Consider the following 21860-nt stretch of genomic DNA (forward strand, 5'->3'; position numbering starts at 1 on the left):
ATGTACCTTAGCATCACACTGAAACAGTCACAGATGAGATGATAGGCTGTCTGGGACTTGCTCCAAAACAATCTTGGAAGGGGGATGCAGGAAAGGTGTGGTTTATGGATGAAGTAAGATTGTCCAGAAGCTGAGTACTTGTTGAGGTTGAGTGATGGGTACAGAGGGGTTTATTCTGAGTTCATTTAACTATTCTCTCTACTTTTCTATATTTTGAACATTTCTGTAATAAAAAGGTAAAAGGAAAAAACTGAAGAGGAAACAAAGAATGTGTAAGACCTACATCTGTGGCTCTCAGCCTGGGGTGGGGGAACCTTACACTCCTGGGGGCTGACCTCTACGGGTAATGCTCCAGATGGGGGCTGCTCCATGAGCCTGGGTGCTTGAGTGAGGATTGTGATGGGACATAGGACACCCCTGGCCAAGCCAGGATGGATTTGTCATGTGAGGAAGACATAAATCTTTGTTTTTAAACCAGTGAGATTTGGGAGTTGTTTCCACAGCATAATCGAGTCCATCTTGACTGGTACAGAAACTCAACACAGAACTTGACAAAATAATTCTAAAGTTCAACTGAAAAAATAAACACGCAGAGAGACAAATGCACACGCTGAAGAAGCAATGGGTCAGGGTGAATACTATCAGATATTAGGCCATATCACAAAGCAACAGTAATTAAAAATGAATGATATTAGGTGTAGAAATAAAAGTCGACAAATATATTTATACTGAAGTATAGAAAGTCCATAAATAGGCAACTAGTCAATACAGGACTAAGTGTGATGAAGATATTTCAGTTCTAGCTTGTTAACAGTTGAGCTGCCTCACTTTACCAGTGAAAAGTAACAAAATAGGCTTTGCTCTAATGTATCAAGTCAGCTTTGTTGAAGGATTGCTCCTTCTTCACCAGTCCAGGGAACCGTTTATTAAAAACCCATTCTTTTATTTTTATTTTTTAAAATTGCAGTATAGTTGATATATAATATTATATAAATTACAAATGTACGTTATAGCGATTTACAATTTTTAAAGGTTATACTCCACTTATATTTATAAAATATTTGAAAATACTCCATGTTGTACAATATATCCTTGTAGCTTTTTTCGGTCGTGTTGCACGGCCTGTGGGATCTTAGTTCCCCAACCAGGGATTGAACCCTCATCCTTGGACTCCTGGACCACCAGGGAATTCCCCTTTATAGCTTATTTTATACCTAAGGTACAAAATAAGAGGTTTCTACCTCTTAATCCTCTATATTGCCCCTCCCCCATTCCCTCTCCCCACTGGTAACCACTAGTCTGTTCTCTATGTCTGTGTATCTGCTTCTTTTTTGTTATATTCACTAGTTTGTTGTATTTTTTAGATTCCACATATAAGTGATATCATACACTACTTGTCTTTCTCTGTCTGACCTATTTCACTTAGCATAATGCCCTCCAAGTCCACCTGTGTTGTTGAAAACAGCAAAATTTCATTCTTTAAAAACCCATTCTTTTAAACTAAAGTCATATTAATAGCACTTAAGGAAGTACTAACAGCTTATTTAAGCTACCAAAGACTTTTTTTTTTTTTTTTTTTTTTTTGCGGTACGCGGGCCTCTCACTGTTGTGGCCTCTCCCGTTGCGGAGCACAGGCTCCAGACGCGCAGGCTCAGCGGCCATGGCTCACGGGCCTAGCTGCTCCGCGGCATGTGGGATCTTCCCGGACTGGAACCCGTGTCCCCTGCATCGAGGTGGACTCTCAACCACTGCACCACCAGGGAAGCCCCCAGAGACTTTTTTGTTTGGATTTCAAGTGTCTTAAGTTCTGGATTTTTGACCTCAGGTCACATTTGTTTGACCTTACTAACCGATGGTTAAACAATGCACCTCAACAGTTAAAAGATGTACTGATAAACAAAAGAACTAAATAGCACAGCTAGAAAAATCATCCATATCTTTAGGTACCTGTCTTTCTGGAAAACTACTAAAATATAATAAACTATAGGGATTTATTTCTAAAATTCTGATGAAACAAACGGTGACAACAACAAAAAGGGTAAGTTAAATTACTATGAAAGATGTGGGTGCTGAGCTCACCCTAGATGGACTCACGTCACCCCACGGATTTTCCTTTCTCAAATTCTGCTTGCCAGCCCATATGTGCCACTCTCTTAAAAGGCAGCTATAGGGCTGTTTACCCCACAGCCCCCATCTCTCTATTTTTGAGCTCCAACCCCTCCTCACCTTGAGGACCCAGTTCAAATGCTTTTTCTGGGAGGACCCTTCCTTCCACGCGTGGCCCTTGCCTATGGAGACAGGCTGGATTCTCCACCCTGCTGCTGCGCGCCCACCAGACGCTCTCAACTGGTGCACTCATCATACTGTATTGTAATTATTATTGATATTCCCATCTTCCCCTGCAGAACACGTCTTATTTATCTGGGCCACACAGAGCACTGCTAATCTCTCACTAGCATTATAGGATCTTCAAGTATTTGAATAAGTCGAACATTTAATAAGTGGATACTATATGTTAGGCACTCAATTGCCTGCTAAGTCCTTAGTGACCCATATTTAATTGTAAAACTGTAACCCCCACTTTGCAGTTGAAGAACCTGGAACTGAGGTTAAGCAAATTCAAGGTAACACAGCTGGCCAGTGGCAGGGCTGGGTAGCCTCTCTGTGACCACGTCCCACACTGAGCCGACTCGTCTCTGCTCCTTTAGCCACCAGACTCCTCGACTTGTGTGCGAGTGCCCCCCAGTATAGACTCCTGTCTCTATAGCTCAGCACTCTGAGGGGCGGGGGCCTGGACTGCACAGGCCTAGCTACTCTCCTAGGATTCTGGAGGCCAGGGTGGCAAGATTCAGGCTCTTATCTTGGCTCTTCCACTTACGGGCTCTCTCCCTGCCTGAATTACTTAAACTCTCTGTGCTTCAGTCTCTCCATCACAATTTCACTCACTGCCTCAAGGGCTGCTGTGGAGATGGAAGAGATCACGTCCATGGGAAACAGCGGTACTGCGCTGGGCACACGTTAAGTGTTCTCACGGGCATTTCTCGTCTTGTTGGCACTTCGTGCTGTTAGGTAGCACTCCCGTCCCAGACCCTGCAGCCAAGCCACACTTCCCCATCCTCTACTTGAGCACCCGAATTTGTATATCCAAGTACAGGACCTTATAATTGTTCTCCATTGTTTTCATTTTTGTTAGATACTGCCTTTTTCTGCCTTTTGATCCAAACCTGTCTCACTTACTCACGACTCCCCATGTGCCTGTGTTATGTGTAAATCTGGAGCTTCACCTGTATCTTCAAGCTACTGACCAAACTGTTGAACAGAAGGGAGGTTGTAAAATGGGTGTCTTTAGGTGGGAGTGCACACGGAGGAGCAGTGGGATGGGAGCCCCCAGCCTGGCACAGAGCAGGTGCCCCCGCTCACGCTTCCTTACCCGCCCTCACATGCCACTAAGGGTGGAAAAAACTGGAGCAATATTACTGGAGGACAATCTGACAAGAAGTGCATAAAAAATGCTGACTCTGAAATTCTACTCCTGGAAATTTACTCCCAAGAAGACATTAAAGAGGAGAAAAAAGTTCTATGAAAAAATATTTATAGCATCATTATTTAAAATGCTGAAAAACTTTAAATAACCTAAATGGCTACAAAGAGGAATGGTTAAATAAACTATAACAGGGTAATCACAGCAATGTGGCTCTTTAAAAAGATTAAATATAATGACTATGCATCTTTATGTTAGTGAATATAAAGTTATTTAAATTAAGTTACCATAGATATACACACTATGACTGCATCTAAATAAAAACTATGTGCACACAGATAAAAGAATGGGAGGATGAAGAAAGAGAAAATTAGTTATGGTGAGATTATAAATGTAATTTTCATTTGTTTCCCATGAAAACACCTTATAATTGATGTGGTTATAAACACCACAAATGTTGGTACATATACAGACACATATTTTAATGTTTATTATTTATGTGTGTTCAGTTAATCTGAAGGGAGAGTTAAATAAGATTTAAGAACGAGCGGTCCAGAACACAGAGCCTTACCTAACAAAGGACTTCGATGAAACTCAAGAAGCATTTGACTAGATATGAGATCCAGTTCCCGTCCTCAAGCAGCCTGAAACCCACTGAGTTATTAATGTGCCAGACTCCCTTCCCACTAACATCCACATGCCTCATCACAGTGCTGGCCTGCCACTCACAAGAGTCCTGAGGAATGAGCATCAGGAGGGCATAGTGATGAAAGGCATTAACTTACCAGCAGGGGGTGCTGTGCAAGACCTTCCCCTGTGAGCTTTAGTTTCTGCCTCTGAGATCGGCTGAGATAGGGGTTGTTCCAGTGCCCAGTTGAGAGGCTGATGTGAGGCATGGCTTCTCAAATGCCCAGTACACATGGGCTGCTGTTACAATTGTGTGCCCCACCAGCTCTTTCAGATGGGCACAAATTCTAAACTTAGAAAAGTAAGGCAGAAGCAGAAGTAGCAGCACACTTGGAGTGGGAACAGAAATAAGGGGTTCTCCACTTGGCTGTGCCCCAAGCTTACCGTAGGTGAACATGCGTGGCGAGGTCAGTTCAATGTTGGGCAAGGCGCCCAGGTGGTTCAGCACGGCACACCGATAGCCATTTTTCTGGGCGTAGTCAACAAAGGTGCGGATGTACTGCTTCTCACTGTGATTGGCAATTCCAGGGCAGATGACCATGGTAACATCATCTATGTGGTGGAGGAGGAGATTCCGAGATAGCCAATAAATAGTGACATGATAAATGGTCACAACTACACTTCACTGGCTTAGCCAACAGTAGGAGAGAATTTAACATACATCTTGTCACTCATTTCTCTGGGAAAGAATATCTTTCCCTCTAGCCGGAACTCTCTATAGCAGTGCTTCTCAAATTATCTGTGGTGAAGGGTCAGTTTTTAAAAGTTCCAATAATTATGGACAGATGCTTTTGAAAAATAAAATACAATCAAAATTAATTACTAGAAAAATGAAATGAAAAAGATTCAAATCTCAATTTTTTAATTATTAGATTCAATGGATATAAAATCACTCTGCCAAATTCTTATACAAGTTTCCAAGCATTACTCTTAATTTCTATATGAAATTCTGTATGAATGAATGAATGGAAAAATAAAAAGCAGTGTTTGTATAGACCTCTTTGATCCAGCAATTTTACTTTCAGGTATTTATCTTACAGATACATTGTACATACACAAAACAATATATCTACAGTATAGATTGTAATAGCAAAAGACTGAATATAACATAAATGTCCAGAAATAGGGGTCTGCTTAAATAAATTTTTGCATATCCAAACGATGAAATATTATGTAGCCCTTAAAAATAATGAGACATCTTTACATACACTGATATGGCAAGCTCTCTAATATGTATTAAGTGGAAAAAGCAAGGTGCAGAAAAGGGTTATGATATGCTACTATTTGTTGGGGGGAAAAGACATCTATGTTTATAAACGCATCCACTAGCTCTGGAATCAAACACAAGAATCCTAACAGTGGGTACCACTGTTAGGGTGGGAGAGAGACTTACACTTTTACTGTATGTCCTTTAGTACCTTTTGAATATTCTATCATGAGCATGAACTACCTACTTAAAAATATGAATATGTGTTTTTCTTTAAAAGAAAAGTGGTGTTTGGGTTATTAAATCTAATCTTAAATTTTCCTTCCGAAAGTTTAGATAAGAACAATTTTAAAATTCGTACGCAATATGCATAAAGAAACTTAAATTTTTTTATAAACCTTGACCTTGTAATTCCAATTCTTGGAATCTTGCCTTAAATTTTATGAGTAAGGATTATCAAAGGATTGATATCAAAGGATTATCAAAGGATTGAGAGCAACAAAATTATAAGCAAGCTAAATGCCCAAAACCAGAATGATTAAATTATGGTATGACCACATTGGAGACTATTAAGCAATTGTTAGACTTTTGTTATTGAAGACTTTTAGACTTTTAACGATATGGGGAAATATTTATATTATAATTTATAATATAATGTGTAGTAATTTAAATTTTAGAAAAACTTTGCATAGAACCGAAGGTAAATGGAACAAAACGCTAACAGTGGTATGCTGGGTGTGGGATTACAGATGATTCTTTTCTTTTTTTTAAATGTTTCTACATTATCTACATTTTCTATGAGTGAGTATTTATTCCTTTTGTTGTCAGGAAGAAATCATTAAAAAGGAAAAACGGCTGCTTTTCTTAGAGCGTTTCTTGGAAGCATTTCTGCCTTCCAGAACCACCTTCATCAATCCTTTCTGGGCACAAGGGTGATAGAAAGACACAGAGAATCACAAAAAAGAATCAGTTTCGTCCTTTTCAACTTTCCACTTCAGTCCTAGAAGAGCAGGTTAAATTAAATTGCTTAAATTTTGTGCTTTAATAGTAGAAGAAGTCAGAGCATTAGAAGCAAGGGAAAAAATATTTAACTTTTTTTAAATGGTAGAGAAATAAATATTTGAAAGATCAGCTACAAGGCTTAGAAACACAGTGTGAACTCCTAATCTATTCATTTATTCACTTCTTCTGTGACTGTTTATTCGACTCTGGGGATTCCTACATTCTAGCAGACAGATGATAAACAACTATGCAAATAAGCTCAGAGAGTGGCAGGTACCATGAAGAACTAGAGCAGGAAGGTGTGATGGATTTCCTGGGAAGGAAACACTGGTTAGAGGAGTCAGGGACCATCCCTCTGAGGTGACATCGGGGCTGAGAGCTAAATGACAAAGAGGCAATTGTGTGAAGGTCTGCGACAAGCATTCCAGACAGAGGGAACATAAGCTAAGTTGTCACTAGTTACTCAGAGGTTCTAAGTGCTTTAAATAACTGAGAGCTATATTACATTTACTGGAATTTACCTCTAAATATTGACTGAGCTCCTGTAAAAAACTAGGTGCCTTTGAATACTACAGAACTCAAAAGACATGTCCTCTTCCAGTAGTAACAGCATTCAAAGGATGCAGCCATCTAACTCCACTTCCTCAGAAGTCCTCATTGTGAAGCTTTTTATGAATGTTTATTGTGCAGTCTGCACAGAGCAATGAGTTTTATCACCAGTAGAAACAGTGGTTGTTTCTGAGATATAGGTGTCCCAGACCTCTGGAAACCTAAGCAGAGGGTATATGAGAGCCTTTGTTATCTGCTGTCCAACAAACAAGACCAGCTACACTGCATCTCTAAGCTTCAGTTTCCTCATCAGTAAAGTAGGGATAATAAGGCACTGACTTCTCAGGGTTGTTGTGAGGATTAAATGAGATAATAGCATACATAAAGCACTTAGAATAGTCCAGCTTCTGTTGCTGTCATCAAACCAGAGGCCTGGTCCTGGGCTCCAAGTTCTTATACCAAGCTTTTCTATTTCACAAGAGGACTAAAAAACTGTATTCAACAATGCTTTCTGAAGAGCCCTACAAGGCGCCCGGCAAGCACACGCTGGAGCCAGTCCTTGCCGGTTGCTCCTAAGTGATGCACCTCAGCAGACTTCCTACAGGACCCTGAATGCGATGGTAAGTATCAATGGCTCGAGCATTTATATTGAGGCTCCCTCATGGACTAGTTCCCCTTCCCTGAGTGATGGCCCAATCATATGACCTAAACTAGCTTACCTCCCACACAGTGCTCAGCCAAGGGCTCGAAGAGGTCAAAGGTTGAAGTGGCTCCGTCAGACATGGTGATGAACTTCCGGTGCCCATATGGGTGTGGTGACCTCACCCTTCCCATCTTCCCATACAAGGCTGTTTGGATGTGTCCACTTTTCCCCCAGATCAAAGGTGGAATATATCTAAGAAAGAAGGAGAGGAGAGGTCAATTTTCCCACACTCCTTGAATAATGCTCTAAAAAAACTTTGGAGCAAGAGCTTTTCAACCTCTTTTTTTTTTCCTGACAAATTCTGTTCACTAAGCACAAATATGAGATTTTTTAAACCTTATATCCATGCCATGATTTATCTCCTTTTCCCATTTAACACATCAGATTAGCTTTAGAAATCAACCAGAGCATGCTTATACAGACAGGATTTCAAATTTAAGGTGTTAATTAATTCAACATGGGTTATTTCCATAATAAATTAATTCAACATGGGTTATTTCCATAATGTAGAATAGAAAGAAAGCAACTAATACATTTTGAACACATGCTACTTGACAAGGTTAGCCTCATTATCAAATGAGCTAATGTATATAAAATAGCTAGCATGGCACCTATGCAAACTAAATGCTCACTTCTTTGCCTTCCTCCAATAAGGCAGGCCACAGCTGCAGGGGTTACCCCATGAACCAAACCTGCTGCCTTGTTAAACTGGGAAGGGCTGCAAAGCCTCCTAAGAGTCTGTTAAGTGCCTTGTGCGTGTGTGTGTGTGTGTGTGTGTGTGTGTGTGTGTGCTGGGGGGCACACTGTATGCTCTGGAGAATGTGCTAGAAGGGCAGAGCAATGTAAATATTTGTTGGATTAATGAAGGATAAAGTCTTGTTAGCATAAGCAAGGCATGATACCACCCTAACAACTGTCCTTCGTGAAAACACAGTGACTCTGGTCCTTGGTAGGAAGTGCAAAAATCACAAACTAGTTAATCACTGGGAAAACAAGGTGTTCTAAGTTACAATTAAGAAATGATTATAGTTCACAACCACAGGGCAAGGTGATCCCATTTTCTGAAACTGCTATTGGTTTCTCTTCTTCAGCTTTGAGCCCAAGCTTGATGCATGAGCAGGATTTGTGTTCTGTATTAAACTAGAGACATATAATATAAAATGGTAATGACATCAATCCTTCACCTCTGTAGTGTATCACAGTGGTGAACATTTTATTAAGAATTTACCTTAACCTGCTTGCCAATTTGTGCCTATCATTTCTATCAGACCAGATGATCCCAGACCCTCTTCTTAAATTAAACCAGATTTACTCTCTGTTTTTGGCAATTCATTAAATCTACACAAATTTAAGAGAAGGGAAGTCATCACCTTAAGCAAGCCAGTTCCCAGATAAGCTTCCCCTCTGGGGGCAGGGAGGAGAAGGAAGAGTATTTTTTTTTTTTTTTTGCGGTACGCGGGCCTCTCACTGTTGTGGCCTCTCCCATTGAGGAGCACAGGCTCCGGATGCGCAGGCTCAGCGGCCATGGCTCATGGGCCCAGCCGCTCCGCAGCATGTGGGATCTTCCCGGACCGGGGCACGAACCCGTGTCCCCTGCATTGGCAGGCAGACTCTCAACCACTGCGCCACCAGGGAAGCCCAAGGAAGAGTATTTTTAAGACCTATGGACATGAAACCACTTGCCAGCATCAACCACAGGTGCAAATCTCAGCGCAGAGACCACGGCCTTTAGAAAGCAGGCAAAGGCATTTTTAAGAGATAAGTGGATTATGACAGTAACAAAAAGCAAGCTTATAAAATAATGTCAATAGGACAGCTGAATACTATACAAGATTTAGATAACCGAATTTATAAAGGGTTTCAGACTACTAAGTTGGACAATAAACTGTGCATACGGGGAGGGTAGTGGTCCAAGAAGCCAAACTTCTGATTGTTCCTGGAGGAGAAGTTCGGAGAAAATTTTGTTTACAATATAAATTAAAAACAGAAATGTGCTGAGGTTAAAAATGTCAGAAGAATGGGTTAAATTTCATTTACTTATCCTCTGATCTCATTTAGAATATAATATAATCATAGAAAAGATGACAAAAGCATAAAATTTCCTTTTGGCTACTCAGATTTCCTGTATAATCATGACACAGGTGATCAATCCTGATGCCATGCTCCAGATTCAAGGTCCTGTCACCGCCTCTGAATCTTGGCAATTGCCCCCCAAGTGGCCTCTCAGCCTCTAGTCTTGCTCCCATCGACTCTGGCATCCCCCCACCAGTGGAGGGATAACTAACACATAAACCTGGCCACGGCCCTCCATTGCTTGAGTCCTAGTAGCTCGGCTTAGGAGGTGCCACCTTGGTGCCTGCTTACCTCTTTTGCCTAAGTTCCAAAAAACCTGAACCACCGTCCACTCAAGAGTCACTTCCAATCAGGTTTTTTGGGAAGCTCCCTGCCTCTGTGCCCCCTGGAAAAGTATCCTGCACACCCTAGCACCCACGAGGCTTGATTAAAATACACCTTTTTCAAGCACACTCCTCCCTGCCACCTGCAGGGCCTGGGCTCATTCTCCTTTGTGTCTATCCTCAGGGCACTCGAAACACACGAAGCACGTAGGGAGGACTTGAGGATGAACAGAATACAGACCCACTTAGTAAATCTGAAAAGACAAAGATATGCTTAAAAAATCATATGCATCAGGATGATGTGAACTTGGCTGTGGCATGATTGGTGTTTGGCTGTTGTTCTCCTTCCAGGCTACTCAGCACCATTCTCAGACTGGGCTGGGATGAAATTCTCAAGCTGTTCCTGTGTGTGTGCATGCGTGCGTGCATGGTGTGTGGACAGGTGACTGCCTGGGACTTTCTCAGTTCAGTGTAAGGTCAGTTGTACACAGTGGAAGTTTCACTGTCTATAATTTTATGACAATACCACCTACTGATAAAACACTTTTTAATTAACATCACAGTAACCCAACACCAGGGCTTACAAAATTGTTTTTGCATAGCATTTACTGTGGTGGAGCTTTATTGTGTTTTTGTTTGTCTTCATAACTGATCCACAGATCATACGAAAAACATTAAGAAAGTAAAAACCAAGGCTTCCCTGGTGGCACAGTGATTGAGGGTCCACCTGCTGATGCAGGGGACATGGGTTCGTGCCCCGGTCCGGGAAGATCCCACATGCTGTGGAGCGGCTGGGCCCGTGAGCCATGGCCACTGAGCCTGTGCGTCCGGAGCCTGTGCTCCGCAACAGGAGAGGCCGCAGCAGTGAGAGGCTCGTGTACCGCAAAAAAAAAAAAAAAAGAAAGTAAAAACCAGAATAGGTGCCCACTCACGTGGTTCAGTTCAGGGAAGAAATCTGGACCAAACAACAGAATATTTTGAAATTTATATAAATATGAAAATATTTAATTTTTAAAATTTATTTATTTTGGGCTGCCTTGAGTCTTTGTTGCTGTGTGCAGGCTTTCTCTGGTTGCGGTGAGTGTGGGCTGCTCTTCGTTGCGGTGCGCAGGCTTCTCGCTGTGGTGGCTTCTCTTGTTGCGGAGCACGGGCTCTAGGCGTGCAGGCTTCAGTAGTTGTAGCATGTGGGCTCAGTAGTTGTGGCTCACGGGCTCTAGATCGCAGGTTCAGTAGTTGTGGCGCACGGGCTTAGTTGCTCCGTGGCATGTGGGATCTTCCCGGACCAGGGCTCGAACCTGCGTCCCCTGCATTGGCAGGCAGATTCTTAACCACTGCGCCACCAGGGAAGTCCCTGGAAACATTTAAGAGATGTTGCTGAAGTGGTACATGGAGGAATATGTTTTACTCTAACTACCTATGGGGTAGTTTGTCTGAAAATATAGCCGCCAAATAATTCCACCTATTCCTGCCCCCACAAGCCATTCTTCCCGTCAGGAGCTAGATTCCTACCCCCCCTACCCCACCCCCATGAATCTAGGCTGGCCTGTGACTTGTCCGGTCTGCTGGACGTGGTGGGAGGCCTGCTGTGCAGATCTGGGCCTGGCCCTTCAGAAGCCTGGCAGCTTCTGCTTGTATAATACCTCCTTGGAAGTCTGGTGCTATGCTATAAAGAAGCCAGGCCTTGACTACCCAGTGATGAGGGAAATACGGAGGGGGGCTAGAGAATGAGAAATAAAACCAAGAACTGTGTGCATTTAAAATTTTATAGTACCACCGAACTGCCGCCCAAAAGAGAGGGACCAATTTACATTCCTACCAATTGTGTATGAAAGTACCTGTCTTCCTCAGCCTCATCAATAATTGGTGTTTTAGGGTTTCCCCGGTGGTGCAGTGGTTGAGAGTCCAACTGCTGATGCAGGGGACACGGGTTCGTGCCCCGGTCCAGGAGGATCCCACATGCCGCGGAGCGGCTGGGCCCATGAGCCATGGCCCCTGAGCCTGCGCGTCTGGTGCCTGTGCTCAGCAATGGGAGAGCCCACAACAGTGAGAGGCCTGCGTACCGCAAAAAAAAAAAAAAAAAAAAAAAAATTGGTGTTTTGGCTACTTTGATAGGCAAAAAATGGGTATTATATTTCAATTTGTGTTTCTTAAGGTTGATCCAATCTATGGCAGAAAAAAAAGTTTCTTACTTGAATTTGCATTTCCTTGATTCATGTGTTTATTAGCAATTTGTACTTCTTTTCTGTGAATTGTCTGTTCATATCCTTTGTCCATTTTTCTATTATAGTTTTCTTTTTCCTTTTTTATTTTTATCACTCCTACATTAAGTCATTATATATTATATTTTGCAAGGGTTTTCTCCAGTCTATTGTATATTTTAATTTTATTTTTCATCTTATATAGCTTTTTATATTTTGTGGTTAAATTTATTAATTTTTTCTGTTAAAACCTTTGTGTTTTGTATTTTGCTTTAAAAGGGGCTATTCCAACACCCAGTTATAAATATATTCAGCAATATTCCTTCTATTATTCCTATAGTTTTTAAAAATGTATTACCCTGAAGTCACTTATTTTTGAAAATGATGTGAAGTAAAGATCTAATTCATTTTTAATCTAATTCAACTAGTTAGCTAGTTGTCCTTACTCCATAAATGGCTCATCCTTTCCCTACTGATTTCAACGGTCATTTTAAATATATACCAAGTTCTCAATTAAATATCTGGATTTGTTTCTGCATTTTCTATTCTGGTTCATCGATTTCTTTGTCTATTCTTATGCCAATATGGTACCACTTTAATTAATACAGCTTTATGGAATATTTTGAGAGTTGATGGTGCATGCCTACTTCACTCTACTTTTTCAAAATTTTCTTGGCAGACTTTTGGCATTTTAGTTTCCAGATGAACTATAGGATTAGCTTGTTCTATGAAAAATTTTGGAGTTTTAAATTGGAAACACACCAAACATATACTACTTTGGGAAGAACTGATATCTTTACAGTTTCGACTTGTCCCATTCAAAAACATGGTGTGAGGGGCTTCCCTGGTGGTCCAGTGGTTAAGACTCCACACTTCCAATGTAGGGTTCGATCCCTGGTTGGGGAACTAAGATCCCACATGCCACACAGCACGGCCAAAAGATAAAAAAACAAACATGGGGGTTTCCCTGGTGGCGCAGTGGTTGAGAGTCTGCCTGCTGATGCAGGGGACACAGGTTCGTGCCCCGGTCTGGGAGGATCCCACATGCCGCAGAGCGTCTGGGCCCATGAACCATGGCCACTGAGTCTGCGCGTCCAGAGCCCGTGCTCCGCAACGGGAGAGGCCACAGCAGTGAGAGGCCCACGTACCGCAAAAAACAAAAACAAAAACAAAAACCAAACATGGTGTATCTCTCCATTATTCAGGTATTTATGTCCTATAGTAAAACTTTATGTCTTGCTTCACATTTCAATACTCATTTTTTACTACACTAATTTGCATGCATTTCTACATTTTAAAAAGCTATTCTTAGAGTTAGCATCTGGGCATGTTTTATTCCTGACTCCCAGAAAGCAGAAGTGATGTCTTCTACTTCTTTACTTATCTAGATGGTATTTTGTCCAATGTCATGCTGTGGTCAGTGGTTAATGAATCCTGTTACTAAGAAAGAAGCTAGAAGATCACAACAAAATCTAGAGGCCAGCATGTCTTTATCTTCTGAACCTACTTATAATCAACATCTGGCTATGCTAACGGAATTCCCCAAAGGGAAAGACCACAAGGGAAAATCTGGACCTCCCTCCCTCCCACATCCCTCCAGACATGCGCGTGCGCGCGCGCACACACACACACACACACACACACACTCATGCTGCCTTTGGGCAGATGGAGTTCACATGAGCAAGAACAGATGGTTGCTGGGCTGTTTATAAGACAGTTGAAAAAAAAGCCGACTAATGCTCATCTTTGCCCTAAATCTGTGGGTGACCAATTCTTTTTTTTTTTCTTTTTTTTTTCCAATTCTTCCTTATGGGACTTGGGTCCCTTGGTTGTAGATCAAATCACTTTATAGCTATGGGACCCAGACTTAGCCGTTATTCCCTTTGATCCTCTCCAGTACCTCTCTACCAAATCGGCCCAAGGTCTGGCACACAGTAGGTGTTTAGGATATGTTGTCTGAGGTTGAGCCCCCCGCCGACTCCCAGCAAGTTCTTCCCAGTGAACCAAATGCCCATCAGCTGCTACTCCTTGGCATTTTAAATTTGTATCAAACAGGCTGCTTTGGTTAAAGCAACAAAACCCAACTCCAACTAACTTAACTCCTCTTATATTACAGGGATGCTGGGGTGCTCACCAAATGGACAAGAGTCTGGAGAACCAGGCTTGAAGAGCATAGGATCCAGGAAGGAAACCAGGGGGCTGCTCTAGCGATGTGCTCTTTACACAGTCAGCAACATCACTGCCCCCCACCCACCTGGAAAGAGTCAATATCCCAGGAGTGAGGTGTCTAGAAGCAGGGAATTTCAGAGTGGGTGGGCAGGGCAACCTTGATTTACTACCTACATGCAATGGGAGAGAGGAACTTCCCCAAAAGGAAATTTGTGTGCCCCTGGAGAGGAAGAATGGATGCTGGGCAGCAGAAAAGTGACAAATGTCCCCTACAAGGTTTTTAGCTGGACACGTCTTTGGTTCAAAAAGCTTTTTCAGTGCCCCTGACACTCCACAGCCCCCATCAAATCACAGTATTCCCTCTAGTTCTTCCAAAGTCTCCTCTTTCTTTCTGTCACTGTTCCCTGAAACCTGGTCCTAACTCTTAGTATTTCACATTGTTCTAAAATGTATCTATTGATATTTTAAAGCCTCTTCAGAAAAGCTTCACCTATAATACAACATAGATCAGAAATAGGCAATCTACTTGCTCAAGCATTGTTGTTGTTTTTTTCTCACACAGCCATCTTTCTAAAAGCTAATTTCATAAAAAAAAAAAAAAGAGTTTGTGTTATTTTCTTTAAAGGAGACATCTAGCAAAGTAGAGTTTTTATGACTCCTGGTCAATGATCTTTACTTGTCTTAGAGTAAAATAGTACATTTTATGCAGCCCATCATTTTGCCCCCACTATCTTTTTGAGTTAAAATTCACATAACATGGAATTAACCATCTTAAAGTATACAATTCAGTGGCATTTAGTACAGTAACAACATTGTGCAATCATCACCTTTACCTACTTTCAGAACATTTCATCACTCCACAAGGAAACCCTATATGCGTTAAGCAATCACTCCCCATTCTCCCCTTCCCCCAGCCCTGGGCAACCATTCATCTGCTTTCTGTCTCTATGAATTTACATATTCGGGATATTTCATGTAAATGGAATCATATAACGTGTGACTTTTTGTCTTGTGATTTTTCACCTACATTATGTTTTCGAGGTTAATTCATGTTGTAGCCTGTGTCAGTACTTCATTTCTTTTTATTTCATTTCATGGATATACCACATTTTGTTTACTCATTCATTTGTTGATGGACACTTGGATTGCTTCCACCTTGTGGCTATTATGAAGAGTGCTGATATGAACGCTTGTGTACCAGTTTTTGACTGAATACCTGTTTCTAATTCTTTTGGGTATATACCAAGGAGTGGTGTTTCTGGGTCATCTGGTAATTCCATGCTGAACTTTTTGAGGAACCTCCAAACAGTTTTCCAAAGCAGCTGAAACATTCTACATTCCCATCAACAACGTACAAGGGTTCCAATTTCTCCACATCCTTGCCAACACCTGTTATTTTCCATTAGAAAAATTATTACTGCCATCCTAGTGGGTATGAAGCGGCATCTCTTGTGGTTTGATTTGCATTTTCCTAATAATTAATGACATTAAACAGCCCTACCATTTTGACTCTAGGCTATTTTCTTCCACTCTATCTCTACTTCTATCTGTCTGTGATACTGATCACAATTTAAAAGATGAACCAGTTGATAAATAAATGTATACTGGACTTCCCTGGTGGCACAGTGGTTAAGAATCCACCTGCCAATGCAGGGGACACGGGTTCGAGCCCTGGTCCGGGAAGATCCCACATGCTGAGGAGCAGCTAAACCCGTCCGCCACTACTGAGCCTGTGTGCCACAACTACCAAAGCCCGCGCGCCTAGAGCCCAAGCTCCGCAACAAGAGAAGCCACTGCAATGAGAAGCTCGTGCACCGCAATGAATAGTAGCCCCTGCTCGCCTCAGCTAGAGAAAGCCCACGCGCAGCAACGAAGACCCAAGGCAGCTATAAATAAATAAATAAAATTTAAAAAGTAAATAAATAAAATAAAATAAATGTATACTATTAGCCTCCTGTTCACTTCACAACGGCTACTACGGGTAGAAAGAATCGAATCAGAATAAAATTGGTAACAATTTAAACAGCATGTGGTATAATCTAGTATTGCCTAAATTTTGACAAAAGAATCCAGTTTTCATAAAAGCATTTAGACTTGCAAAGTTTAACTTAGAGAATTGGTCTTGATGAAAAGGAGAGCCATAAGAGAACTTTCTACGGTCAGTAACATACAATACGAACAAAAACTGATTCCAAGCTTTGTAGCAAAAGTTAAATGGAAAATAAACCTGATGAAGATAAAATTTAACTGTATTATATTAAAAAAATCAACATGGAATCAAATTGGCTCAGTAGGATTTGTTCCTGAAAATAGTCTAAAACTCTTTAATGTTAGCACAACTCTAATGAAGATACTTGTATTTAAAATGTCCTTGGGTTCAACCTCTCCTGAGCCTTCTCCCAATGGGAGTGCAGGTGGTTAGAATTCAACTAGAGGTCCTCCTTCCCAGCCCAATCCTGACAAATGACTCGGGACCAACAAAGGAGATGATATGAACTGAAAAGGAACCATGTGGAAGAGAAGATCCCAAATGCAGGGTCCACTCAGGGGTTGTGGAGATCCGTGGGAGTCATCTGAGAAGTCCTGCTTCTCCTCCTTCACAAGGAAGTAATAGGGCTCATGATTTCACAGAGAAAAAGGAAACAGGAGGGAAGGGTTATCATGCTCTAATTATCTGCAAGAATGAGCTGAGATACATTGAAGACAAAGGTCGCTGGAACCTTACTAGAGCAAAGGAATATCACCTGGACTGAAACCTAGGGCCTCTCCTTTCATGACTTTGGGCACATTAAGGATGTTCCCCAAGCCCTTTACCAAAGGAAGTCAGGAGCATCTGAGGTACTAGTCATGGCTCCATCACCATTATTTATTTACCTCCTTCTTTGAACACAGAACATTTTATTTACTTATAGCACTTCACAATTTTTCAAAGTCCTTTCTGTATAGGATTTCATTTGCTTTTTAAAACATTTATTTTTACTTTTTAAATTAATTAAAATTTTAAATTAAAGTATAGTTGATTTACAACGTTGTGTTAGTTTCTGGTGTACAGCAAAGTGATTCAGTTATATACATACTCTGTTTCAGATTTGTTTCCCTTATGGCTTATTATAGGATATTGAAGACAGTTCCCTGTGCTATACAGCAGGACCTTATTGCTTTCATTTGCCTTTGATAACAAGTTTGTGAAATGGGCAGCTGTTGTCAACCATGGGGACCCTGCGGCCCAGAGAGTGAAAGGCTTGGCCATGGTCACTTGTCACTCTGCTAATCAAGGGCAGAGTTAGGACTTCAACTGAGGCCTTGACCACTGCGTCCAGTGCTTGTTTGGATGATAAAATAGGCGTGATGAGGAAAATAGATGCTTTCATTCCGGAGACTCCTATGACTCTATTAGTCATCCTTTAAAATATTAGTTATCTAGAACCAGTGTAAATGAGGCTTAAGGTATCTTAAATAGTCAACGGCCAGCCTCTAGCTTTAAAAATACATCAAATTAGCATACGTGTATTCCAGAGTTGTCTGTTTTTAAGGCTATGGCCGACCAGGGGCTTCTAAGCAACACGGGGAGCCCTGGGAGGCCACTCCTGATACAAATCTGCTTGTTGAGTTGGAAGCTGGCAACACACAGGAGAAAGGACAAACACTCAGACCACGACCTGGGCCTCCAGCAAGCCCAACAGTCACGACAAAGGGGTCATTCGGGAGTGACCCCTTCTCCTGTTTTAACCTTGCTCTCTCCTCCTCAGGGTCATTCTGTTAGTGTAGTGGTGTCACGTTTCACCTGTAGCCTGATCCTCAAGTTAAAAGGTCAAGCTATCAACTACAGTCAAATCACCCCCCAGAATACCCTTCAGGAAGGAAGGAACACACTGTCTGTAAGCGGAGCCCAGGTAGCTCTTGTCCAGTGCCAGGCAGGTGGCTGGAACTGCATTAACATAGACGGCACTGGTGGCCTGAGGTTAGGGCTGTGTTGTGAAATATAAAACCCCCAAATCTTTGACTTCCCTGGTGGCACAGTGGTTAAGAATCCACCTGCCAATGCTGGGGACAAGGGTTCAATCCCTGGTCCAGGAAGATCCCACATGCCGCGGGGCAACTAAGCCTGTGCACCACAACTACTGAGCCTGCGCTCTAGAGCCCGAGAGCCACAACTACTGAGCCCATGTGCCACAACTACTGAAGCCCATGTGCTCTAGGGCCTGCATGCCACAACTACTAAGCCTGTGTGCTGCAACTACTGAAGCCCGTGCACCTAGAGCTCGTGCTCCGCAACAAGAGAAGCCACCGCAATGAGAAGGCTGCGCACCGCAACGAAGAGTGGCCCCTGCTCGCCGCAACTAGAGAAAGCCCGCGCACAGCAATGAAGACCCAACGCAGCCAAAAATGAAGTAAAATAAATGAATTTTTAAAAAAACAAACTCAAATCTTTAAATGAGAGGATGCAGCACGATGCTCCCTCTCGCAGGAAAGGCACACAGGCCCTGGCACTACCAGCAGATGTGAGGCTTCCAGCTCACACACCGTGGGGCCTGCACTTGTCTGAGTGGAGAGGCCGGTTGAGGGGCCAGCACAAAGGAAGTGTGTGTGTGTGTGTGTGTGTGTGTGTGTCTTTCTTGGTGTAAAGACTTGGATCTATACAAGTTAAGTCACATATGATACAACTCCACTGAAGACTAGAAAGAATATCAGGATAATAATTAAATATTGTAATGTTAAAAAAAGTAGTGGGCTTCCCTGGTGGTGCAGTGGTTGAGAGTCCATTTGCCGATGCAGGGGACATGGGTTCGTGCCCCGGTCTGGGAGGATCCCACATGCCGCAGAGCGGCTGGGCCCTTGAGCCATGGCCGCTAAGCCTGCGCGTCCAGACCCTGTGTTCCGCAACGGGAGAGGCCACAGCAGTGAGAGGCCCGCATATCGCAAAAAAAAAAAAAAAAAAAAGTAGTAATTTAATTTATCCCCAACCTAAATTCCAGGCACTGGGCAGAAGGAACACTCAGTGCAGAGCCATCTGTCTGCAGGATTCCCCCAGACATCCACAGCTACCTCGGGATTCACCTAGAACTCACTCTTGAGGTTTAATAGGTCATCCGGCAAAATGAGCGGCCACCTTCTCAAGGGTTGGTGACTTTCGAATGTCAGCGTCTGGGAACTCAGCACTCGACTGGAAGCCCAACCAGCCCATGGCCCTGACTTTGTTCCCAACACAGAGGTTCGCTCCACAGACACGGGTCTGCCCTCGGCTTCCCTCTCCTTCAGCAAAGCCCAAGCCCAAGGGACACTTCAGTGATGGGGCAGAAAGCAGAGGGGTCACGTCATCCTGGGAAGCCCTCCCAAGGGAAAAGCTCCCTTTGCGTCGGCCCCACAGAGCGCTGCCTCACAGCTGCTCCCGTTTCTCTCCTGAGAACCTCAATTTCAAGTGGCTGATAATGTCTTTCCCTGGGTTTGAGCCAAGACGCCGGCCAGGGGTCAGAGCAGGTGCTGGGACTCTTTAGGAGACAAGGGCTCAGGATGTTTCCTCAGCTTCCCCAGAGAATGCCCTTCTCAGCAGGCCCTCCACTCTGCTCAAAGCACAGCCTCAGGTAAAGTAAAACAAATTTTCCATTTCAGGAAAAATATTTGTCCACTGAGAAGAGATTTACTCAGACCAAGAGATTTGTTTGGAGAGTGAGCACACGGATGAGGAATGCCTCTAGGAACACGTGGCTGGCATCTGGGACCAAACCAGAGACATTATCGGAACTGAGCTGGCCTCTGCCTATGTTTTCTTTTGGCTCTTACGTGTTGAGTCAATAAAATTCAGAGATTAGCAAGACACAGTGCCTGACCTTGTAGGGTTCACAACCTGGGGGTGGAAGTGCATGAGGGAAACACAGACAACTACTGTCACAGTGAGAAGGAGTGGGCAATGGGGGCAGAAAGGCAGGATGGGAGGATGGTATGGGGAGACAATCACGAGGCTGAGAAGCACCAGTTTAACTCAGTACATGATGGGGAGTGTTAAGGACTGAATGTTTGTGTCCCCCCAACATCCACATACTGAAGCCCTACCCCCTACCCTGCATGTGATGGTATTTCAAGGTGGGATCTTTGGGACATAATCAGGCTTAGAAGAAGTCATGAGGGTGAAGCCCCCGTGATGGGACTGGTGCCCTTATAAGAGGACGATGAGAGACCAGAGCTCTCTCTTTCTTTCTCTCTCTCTCCACCATGCAAGGACACAGTGAGAAGGTGGCCATCTGCAAAGCCAGGAAGAGGGCCCTCACCCGTAAACAAACCTGCTAGCACCTTGATCTTAAGACTTTCCAGCCTCTGGAACTTTGAAAAATAAGTATCTGTTGTTTAAGCATCCCAGTCTACTGTATTTTGTTATAGCAGCCTGAGCTGACTAAGATGGCAGTCTAAGGTTCTCAGAGAGGGCAAGTTTCTGAGCAACCAACCTCTGAGTCAAGGACTGGGCTGGTCACGTCTCTCAATCTTCACAATACCTCTGAGCGACGATATCGCCCCCCCCCACCACTTTACAGATGAGAAAAGTAGAGTCTTGACTTGCTTGATATCACAAAGTCAGGATTAGAGGACAGATCTCTGATGTCTGTCCAGAGCTTTTCTTACCACGCCACACTCGAGACCCATCAACTCCCTCAACTACAAGTTAGAACAACAATTAAACATTTTGTGCCTGCTCTTTTCTGTCTGATCAACTGGCAGAATGTTATATTAAATCATGTTTTTCCAAATTGATAACTGAATTTGTTGGAACTTCTCTTTGGTGTTCTTCACGTACATTAAACAAAAAAACATTTCTTTGATTTTACATGTTTTTCACAACTGTAACCATCTTCTTCAGATTAGTGAAGTTTTTTTCTGCAGGAGATCCATCTGGAGGGTAATTAATTTGGATATTCACATTGATTATTTCAAGATGGGGCCAGAATGTTAACTCATACGGAATAGCTCCCCAAAGATAATGAGACCCAGAAGAGTGATGATAAAGAGGCTAGAGGTACTTCTGGAAAGGCAAGAGATGTCTGGTTTGGGGAAGCATTTTTACCTACTTTAATGAGTGAGAATAAATTAATCAGGACAAGGATCAGTGAGGGCAGGGGGTTGGGGTGGGGGGAACACTGGGAACAGAACTTTGGGGCAGCTCCGGAAGTCAGAAAATTGACTTCCGCCTCCGTGTGTGTGTGTGTGTGTGTGTGTGTGTGTGTGTGTGTGTACAAGCCTGTGTCCCCACAGAGGAGGTGAGGAAGCAGGGAAGGGGCAGAACTCTTTAGACTTAGGGGAACAGTTTGTAGATACTTATCCTGGATCCTGAACTGCCAGAGCCTCCCCTTCATAGACCTTGAACCCAGGACTCTTGCTGCTCCTACCACAGATCCCTTTGGTTCCCTTCGTGGCCTCTCTTCCCCTGTCCAGCCTGGCTGGCCTGAAGCCAGATGGTCTTTTGTGTGCCTACAACACT

General features: G+C 43.0%; 1 protein-coding gene across 5 annotated transcripts in view; it reads right to left on the reverse strand.

Annotated features, from left to right (window-relative positions):
- The window catches only part of ABHD2 (abhydrolase domain containing 2, acylglycerol lipase), a 110441-nt gene that overhangs the window by 40438 nt on the left and 48143 nt on the right, over positions 1–21860 (reverse strand). For all 5 annotated transcript variants that reach the window (XR_004347766.1, XM_032618114.1, XM_032618113.1 and 2 more), the window contains 2 exons: positions 7646–7821; positions 4553–4720 (listed from right to left, as the gene is read on the reverse strand). Coding sequence is in view for 4 of the 5 variants with exons in the window: in XM_032618114.1 (XP_032474005.1) it covers positions 4553–4720; positions 7646–7821 (344 nt within the window). In the remaining variant the exon portion in view is untranslated. The remainder of the gene's footprint in view (positions 1–4552; positions 4721–7645; positions 7822–21860) is intronic.

The sequence above is a fragment of the Phocoena sinus genome, chromosome 2 (assembly GCF_008692025.1).
Source record: "Phocoena sinus isolate mPhoSin1 chromosome 2, mPhoSin1.pri, whole genome shotgun sequence".
Classification (NCBI taxonomy): Eukaryota; Metazoa; Chordata; class Mammalia; order Artiodactyla; family Phocoenidae; genus Phocoena; species Phocoena sinus.